The 8,585-nt window shown below is 35.4% G+C and overlaps 1 protein-coding gene across 1 annotated transcript in view; it reads right to left on the reverse strand.

Moving 5' to 3' along the window:
* Positions 1–816: 816 nt before the first annotated feature.
* The window catches only part of irf3 (interferon regulatory factor 3), a 9,047-nt gene continuing 1,278 nt past the window's right edge, over positions 817–8,585 (reverse strand). The window contains 10 exon segments of the mRNA XM_048171070.1: positions 817–1,284; positions 3,639–3,763; positions 4,965–5,230; positions 5,337–5,430; positions 5,525–5,711; positions 5,713–5,819; positions 7,434–7,499; positions 7,621–7,663; positions 7,785–7,810; positions 7,898–8,075. Coding sequence (XP_048027027.1) covers positions 1,162–1,284; positions 3,639–3,763; positions 4,965–5,230; positions 5,337–5,430; positions 5,525–5,711; positions 5,713–5,819; positions 7,434–7,499; positions 7,621–7,663; positions 7,785–7,810; positions 7,898–8,075 — 1,215 coding nt within the window. The 3' untranslated portion in view covers positions 817–1,161.

The raw sequence follows: 8,585 nt of genomic DNA on the forward strand, positions 1-8,585 counted from the left end.
GTGAATGTAGAATCAGTGGTACACATAGCGTGACAGTTTAATGTAAGATAGATGTATCCTCTAGGTCTAAGGCATATAAGGCATTTTCTGGTGCAAAATCCCTCCCTCATATTTGAATGTTAAACCGATGTGTGAACCAGTTTGATCAATTCATTGAATAGAACGGATTCAAATGATTCACACACAAATCTGATCCCATGGCTTATCAATAAATATCGTAGAACAAAGCATAACTAGAAATGTTTATTCATTATAGAAATATTCTCAACTTTTCTGACTTTTAAAATTGTATTAATTTGGAAACCATGATACTAAGGGTACATTTACACAACATCAATGTACTAAAAACTGAAAAATTGTCTCTTACATTTTTGTGCGAAGATGACAATTTTATCCAAATGATCCCTATTCACATAGATCCATGAAGACGACTAAAAAAAGCTGTATTCTGCTGCCAGGCCAGTAGTTGGCGATGTCACTTTGTAAAGACACTTTACGCGCCTATAGACTGAACACGTAATGCGCATGACGTCACTGTTTTCACAAATTTACATTTTTGTAGTTTACAGGAAGATGATAATGGTATAGTTTTCAAAAACTTGCACTTTGAAACCCATTTTCAAAAGTTTTCATTTTCAGGCCCCCAAAATGCATAAAAAGTTTTCAGTTTTTAGTTAAAACTGGTGTTGTGTAAATGGCCTCTAAGTGCAAACCTCTTCATATCCAGTCCAAGTCCATTGAAAAAAAAAAAGAAGAAGAAGAAGAAGAAATTAACATTTCATGTTCAGTTCAGATTGAAGATCTGATTGAAAAACACATTGTGAAAAGTTCATTTAATCTGACACAATATTGTGTTATGAGAACTGTAGTAGTGTAAAAACAGGCTTTTTTAGCATTTTTGAAATGACTGATTCTTGTTCTTTTAATTATAGCGCACAACTTGTATGAAATCCTCCAATTTAAAATTACGACTTCCCTTGTAAACTTCGCTATGTATTTTTTTCTACCGAATCACTTATTATTCTCTTGTACCATTACTGAAATTCTGCCCAGCAACATAACCACACACTTTGAATAAATACAGTTAACCATTGAGTCACCACTAAGTAAACTGTTTAAGAAGTAATTTCAGTCCATTTTCAGTGGAGTCTTTCCACTTGGTCACTTGGTGTCACACAGCTCCATCATTTGCTCCAGAGAGAGTTGTAGCTCCACTGACTGCAGTGAAGACGCCCCATTTGCAACAGCCATCATCTTAAAATACTCCAGTGAAGTCAGAATAACCTAACCAAACAAGAGAGAGAATGGGAAAGATATTTATTATTTTATATACTCTGACAAAAAAAAAAAAAAAAAAAAAAAAAAAAAATCACACTATAGGTTGTTTGCAATCACGTGGTTCTGGTGACGCGCGAAATTCCGGTGGAGGGCAAGCAGTGAAAATTAGAATGGAAGAGATGGGGGAAAGTCCTTTCTTTGCTAGTTTAGAAAGGTATAAACAGAAAATCACAACATATGTTGGACGTGATCCTTATGTTATGAAAAGGAGCGACTTTTCCACTGAATTAAAAGACTTTCCTGCCATCGAGGAGGCAGATATAGAGGATGTGAAGCTGCCGTCACGCCGTGTTCAGTTCTAGTCTGGGTTTGTTTATATTGCGCTGCCTAGTGAAGTTAGAGCAGTATTTTGATTTTCTGTTGTGATTGTGAAAAATGTCGCCATTGTAGGTAATTTATGCTGAATCGAGAATTGTAATAGGAACTCACGATATCGTTCGTGGAAAAAAGAAGGTGAGGAAAGACGACTAGCAAATGTAATAATGTCACTAAATAAACCCACTGCCTTTCACTCAAAATAATCACATACTTTGCTGAGTTTTATATTTGGTTTTTGTGTAATAATTAACATTATGTTTTAGAGTATGATCACTCGGCTTGTGAATGATTATAACTTGCACACAGCCACTTCAAAACTGTTCACGAGCTTCTATGGGTTTGATTTTGGTTGACATTTGTTGAAATAAATACAAAAATACAGCGTGTCTGTGTCCTGAACGTGACCCTCCGATTCTCCTCCGTGGTCATATGGGAAAGTGAATATTTACAAAAACAACATTTAAACTAGTTACATTTACACGCTTCCAACAAATAAATGGATCGACTTCTGTCAGCTTGTTGAACACATTTATTTTATTTAGACATTTTCTACCATATGATGGCTGAAGCAGCAGCTCGTGACACTGTTCTCATGGTAACTGATCAACATTGTGAACAGAATACTACAAAACTGAAGTGAAAATTCCAAATTATAATTAAATAGGATAAAATATCTTCTCCTCCCTGCAAACGATAGATTGAAGAATGTGAATATTTAACCAAGTCAAAAAGGTAAGCAGGTATCCATATTCACTTAAGTTAAGTATCAGCAGACGCAAAACGCTATGTTATGTAAAGTTAAGTTATGTAAACGATATAAACACCTTCTGGGTTCTCGATTTTATCGATTTGAGCAACCATAAACGACGTAAAACATGCGAATTTTGAGTTTTTGATAGGATTCCTATATAGAAACATCACTCTCTGCCCTCCAGACTCATTCGCGCTGCTGTGACGTCATGTGCAAACAACCTATTGGTGACTGTGAATACAAATAAAGCAATAAGCCACAAGAATCATTACATTACAGTGACTCAACAGGTAAGGTGTGTTCTTAAACACAATAAAAAGCAGAATGCCTCCCTGCAACATGTGGCTTTGAGTGACTAGTCACATGTAGAAAATGGCGATAACCACAATATGATGAAAGATACCCCTGTTCAGTAAATAGGTGAATTTCTCAACCCAATAAAGACTGACATATAATCCTGACAATAATAGTCAGGATTAAAAAAAAAAAAAAAAATCAAACGGGTTATTGATTCTTTAGAGAAAATATTTTTTAAAAAGCTAAAAAAAAAAAGTTTGCTTTTGTTTTGTTTTTTGTGGAATATGATATTTGATACATCAGGGTTTTATATTAAGTATGATATAGTGAGAATATGCAGCTCAAACTACTTATATTAACATGCATATAAAAATATCAGTTGTCATTCTATGTCTGCCAATAACATGTTTTGGTAAGATTATATTTAAATGCTTAGTTTTATGATCAAAGCTCTGTAGTTTTAAAACATATAATGCAATGCAATACAATGATGATGCATAAAACATTCATCAAAAGCCTGACTGATCATATTTGATACTCACATTTTAACATGATTTTTCTCAAGTAATCAGTCAAGTAAACCTGAGTTTCTTCAGTCCAGTAAGTGTTCATCTTGAAATATTACTAACAATATAAAAGTTATTCTTGCATTTACGTGATAGAAATCATTAAACATTTAAGAGTTAAAAGACACATGAACTGCCTGAAGGGGGAGATTTTTATACAAAAAGGCCTGTTAAAATTCTAAACTATCAATCAATCAGATGACAGAAGGCATGTAGAAAATTGTTTTGATCATGTTGATAATTTAGAGAGATTTGCATATCAAATGTGATATAATAGGTTTTATATAGGTAATTTTAAAAATGTAAATATTACAAATATAAAATAAAAAAATTTTAAAAAAAAGATAAATTATTTGCCCAATTCTAACCTCTATCATGATGAGTTTCTTCTCCCACGGTTTCATTTTGGGGTCTGGCCACTTCTCTCCCAGAAAGAAGTAAAGAGAGTAAGAAGGAGATTTGCTGCCTGTCTGCTGCATAAACTCCATCAGACCTAATGGAATGAAATCATCAGACATCCAGTACATGATCCAAGGGATATAGAAGAATAATTTAATAATTTGCAGCCACCAAAGATCAAGCATACATTAACATATACATTATTTTTATTTAAATATTGATTAAATAATAAATTGACTTCTAAAGCCACTTTTTGTAATGTCTATTCAATGATTTATCGCCTGCCACATTTTCACGTCTGGCTTTTTTCAGCAAATATTGCAATTATTGTGATTAATCTGATTAATAATGAGCATATAATTACAATTTCTAATCAATAAACAGGACTTGTTTTGGAACGTAAATAGTTACAAAAGAAAACAATCGTATATTGGATCCGTGCATTAAGATACATGGGGCAACGTTTTGAGCAATGTTGCTTGGGAACTTTCCCATTGAGAATGGGCAACAAATTTTGATCTAAAGTATCCAAACCTGCATACATTTCTTTCTTCTGCTGAACATAAAGGAATATATTTTGAAGAATATGGGAAACTGACTTCCATAGTAGGAAAAAAAATACTATGGAAGTCAATGGTGCACCAGAACTGTTTGATGGTGCCCCAAAGCAGCCTGATTACAAAGTTTCTTTAAAATATCTTCCTTTATGTTCAGCAGAGGAAAGAAACTCATACAGGTTTGGAACAACTTGAGGGTGAGCAAATGATGACAGAATTTTCATTTTTGGGTGAATTATCCCTTTAAAGTGACAGCAGCCTAATATTCCTCCTGCTGTCTGTCATGTTAATCAAAGAACAAAAGAAAATCACTCACTGCTCTTGACTTTTGTAACTTTACTTGTAAGCATTAATCTGTATTTATTTTTTACAATGAAGTGTTATTTTAAACTGTTACTTTATTTAATTTCTGTAGTATTTCTTACCTCAATACTACCGTTAGACCCACCTGACAAACCTAAAGCTGTTTTAGATCTTTATTCTATTGTATCTGTTTGTGCTATCATGGGCAATTTGTTTATTTGTTCTTATTTTATTTCTGACCGTTTACTTGTCTTTTTTTGAATCGCCAACAACTCTGTCTGGAGTACAAATTATGTATCACAGCCAAACACACGCAAAAAGTGATACAGGAAATAATGTAAGATTCTTTTGTAAGAACTACTGCTCTGGCATTTGTCGGCACATGAAAATCGCGGCCAAAATCATGCGGTTTGTAAATGGTCTAATATAATTCACCTGATATATAATTTCTGAAGAAGTAGACGGGTTCAGGTGTGTTTTTGGAGAGCTCTCTGGCTGTTTGGCTTTGTTCATGTTTGCATAGACCCCAGTAGATCCTGCTGGATCCCCAGCGGTGGCCATAAACCACACCATCCAATCTCCTGATCTCCAGACCGCCCAGATTTTCCAGAATATCATTCGTATGCTTGGCCTGGATCTGATCCAGGATATCTTCTGGACAAGGTAGTGTCACCACTGGTAGATCAGCACTGGACTCATCCCTATGGGAGTAAAGGGTAAACTGTTAAGTATTCATCTATATGAAACATGACCCCATAGTGCTAATTCAAAGATCAGTAAATTAAGTACAAAAAAACCAACATGTACCCCTGATACATCAGTCTGAATCCAACATCATTCTCCACCAACTGATCCAACACCATCCTCCCTTTGTAATAAACCTTAATCTGGAAAAATGTCTCTGTGAAGGAAATGAACAAATAGAAATAAAGCTGTGTGAGTAATTAAACACCAGTAATTGATGTAAAAATGTCATGGTCTTGAGTTCTGCCTACCCAGTTTTGGTTCAGGAACGGCAACCTGATCACCTTCACCATGTGGTTGACACACCACCGGCTGCTGATATGCTGGAGAATGATGATGATTCACAGCCGTCGTCCCCTCAGTGGGTGAAATCTGCCCCAAACCACCAACAGCACCCCCAGCTGAAGAGAAGAGTCCATTAGTGTCCACCGTTTGAAAATTGGTCATCTGAGTAAACGGGGGATTCTTTGCATGGATTCATTTCTTGGAGAAGTCCTTGTCTCTCAAACCCCAAATAGAACTGATCTTGATTCCAAACTTCATAGACTGAAACAAAAAAACATGTACAATACACACATTACCGGTCAAAAGTTCTTGAAAGAAGTCTCTTCTGCTCACCAAGGCTGCATTTATTTGATTATAAATACAGTAATATTGTGAAATAATTAAATAGCTGTTTTCTATTGTAATACATTTTAAAATGTAATTTATTCCTGTGATCAAAGCTGTATTTTCAGCATCATTACTCTAGTATTCAGTGTCACATGATCCTTCAGAAATCGTTCTAAAATTGCTTATTTGCTGCTCAAGAAACATTTCTTAATATTTTCAATGTTGATAACAATTTTGCTGCTGAATATTTGTGTGGAAAACTTGATACTCCTACAATAGTATCCTCCTTGTGAAAAAGAAGTGTGCTTAATTGTATTAAATGTGCACTCGAAGTGTGCTTCGAAGCTTAGTGAGTGAGTCTATTACCTGTATTCAGATTTAGCATTTTCCTTCAGGTCAGTCCTATGTTCATAATAAAAAATCTGTTTTTTAATGTCTGATGTATTATCTTGTCCTTTTAACCAGTTAAGGTGTTTTCCCGTGACTGACAGCACTAGTCAAAGCATTTGTCAGTTGCGTTTTGTTCTGTGTTCACAACAGTTCAGTCTTTTCAATGTAAAAGTCTTCGCTACTGACTGACTCAATCATAAAAACAGTAAAAAAGTCTTTGCCTGCCATCTAATGGTGTAATAATGTAACTTCTGTTGCTGTTCATGGTCAGGGACTATTTTTCCGGCGGAAGGAAGGCTTTTAGAAAAAGTTTACTTCATGAAAGTTGCATTGATACATATTTTTCTGGCTTTAATATTCGTACTGTGTGGTAACCGTTTTATAAAAGCACTAAGGTACTCGAGGCTAGTCCAACAGCATTCATCACTCGATTCGTTTGGTCTGATCGCGCTCTGACAACGGCAGTGATGTCTCGCTCTCATTGAAGTATATGCGCGAGACATCACTGCCGCTGTCAGAGCGCGATCAGACCAAACGAATCGAGTGATGAATGCCGTTGGACATAGTGGTGTCACAGAGGTATTACCATTATATAAATACTATTCGGTTTTCACACAAACAGTTTATTTTAAGACATCAGTGTGTCATAATCGCAGTCTTGGATTTGAGCGTGTTTTATTTACTCTTAAGTCCAAGTTCCCGCTGACTTCTTTACCACTGAAACGGCAGCGGTTGCATTAAAAATCATCATTTGTGTTTTACTGAAGAAACAAAGACACCTACATCTTGGATGCGCTGGGGGTAAGCAGATAAACATCAAATTTAAATTTTTGGGTGAACTATCCCTTTAACAATATTAACAATAATAATACTGTGTGTGTGTGTGTGTGTGTGTGTGTGTGTGTGTGTGTGTGTGTGTGTGTGTGTGTGTGTGTGTGCGCACGTTTTTGTGACATATCAGGACACAAATTTGTATAAGGAGAGGGTGACTGAGGACATTACCCCATGTCCCCATTTTTCAAAAGGCTTATAAATCATACAGAATGAGTTTTTTTTTTTTGAGAAAGTAAAAATGTGCAGTTTTCTATGATGGGTAGATTTAGGTGTATTGTTGGTGTACATTCTATGAATGTACAATACAATGAAAATACATTCTACCTTGTGGGGGACTTTCCTGCAGGTTTAGTCCAGTGAATTGTCCCTCTAAACCTTGGGGTGGGTTTGCTAAGAAAGAAAAGATTCAGAGTAGAACAAAGGAGATATAAAAGTAAAACATAATGTCATCATGATTAAAGGCCTCAGTAATATATAATAAATGCATGGCTCTGTATAAAAAAATACTTACTAGAGAACACGTTTTCCTCCTCCACATATAGTTCTGGAGATAACTAAAAATGGAAAACAAATTTCCCAAATCAGTTTGTGTATGTTTTTTCTGATGCCACAGGTTGTCTATTTGAATGTGCTTTTTATAAAACCAGACAAGCACAGAATACATGTGAAACTCACATCAGTCTCCTGAGATCCTTCCGATCCTGAAGGTGGTGAGGATAAAAAAAACAAATACTAGGTTTATAATAGTTCAATGAGCAATCTTCTTAACGACATGTAATGTTTCTTACCTGCAGAAAGACCTTCAGATGGAAACTGATACACTTTATGCGGATTAGCCGCATCGTTCTTGTTATCAAATATCATCCTGAAGCCTTTAGCACGAAGAGCGCTACGGAAGTTTCTCTTCCAAACGGAGGGGTCTCCATTTATCCTGCCGTCTCCAGCAGCGCTAGTCTGAGCCCATGCCTGACCAAAATACAGATATTAAGAAGAAAAGTAATATTGTACTCTTCTTGTTAAAAAGAAGTGTGCTTAATTGTATTAAATGTGCACTTGTAGTGTACTTCAAATTTGACATGAAATAAAAGACTACTTAAGTGTGCTTAAAAAGAATGTTAATTGGGTTAAGGTTGAACCACTGCATTCACATTGACTGTTTTAATGATGTCTTTAGTAGCTTTCTGGACCTCGAAAGTGATTATACTGATTATTGATTATATTGCTGTCTATGGACGAGTCATATAACCTCTCAGATTTCATCAAAAATATCTTAATTTGTGTTCTGAAGATGAACGGTCTTATGGGTGTGGAAACGACATGAGGGTGAGAAATTAATGACAGAATTTTAATTTTTTGGTGAACTAACCCTTTAACAGACAGTGAATCATTGTCATTTAGGAATTAGATTGCGTGGGTGTTTGAATCGAGATCACAATTCGTTTAACGATTAATTGTGCAGCTCTAGTACACATTCAT

Source organism: Megalobrama amblycephala, linkage group LG20, assembly GCF_018812025.1.
Source record: "Megalobrama amblycephala isolate DHTTF-2021 linkage group LG20, ASM1881202v1, whole genome shotgun sequence".
NCBI lineage: Eukaryota > Metazoa > Chordata > Actinopteri > Cypriniformes > Xenocyprididae > Megalobrama > Megalobrama amblycephala.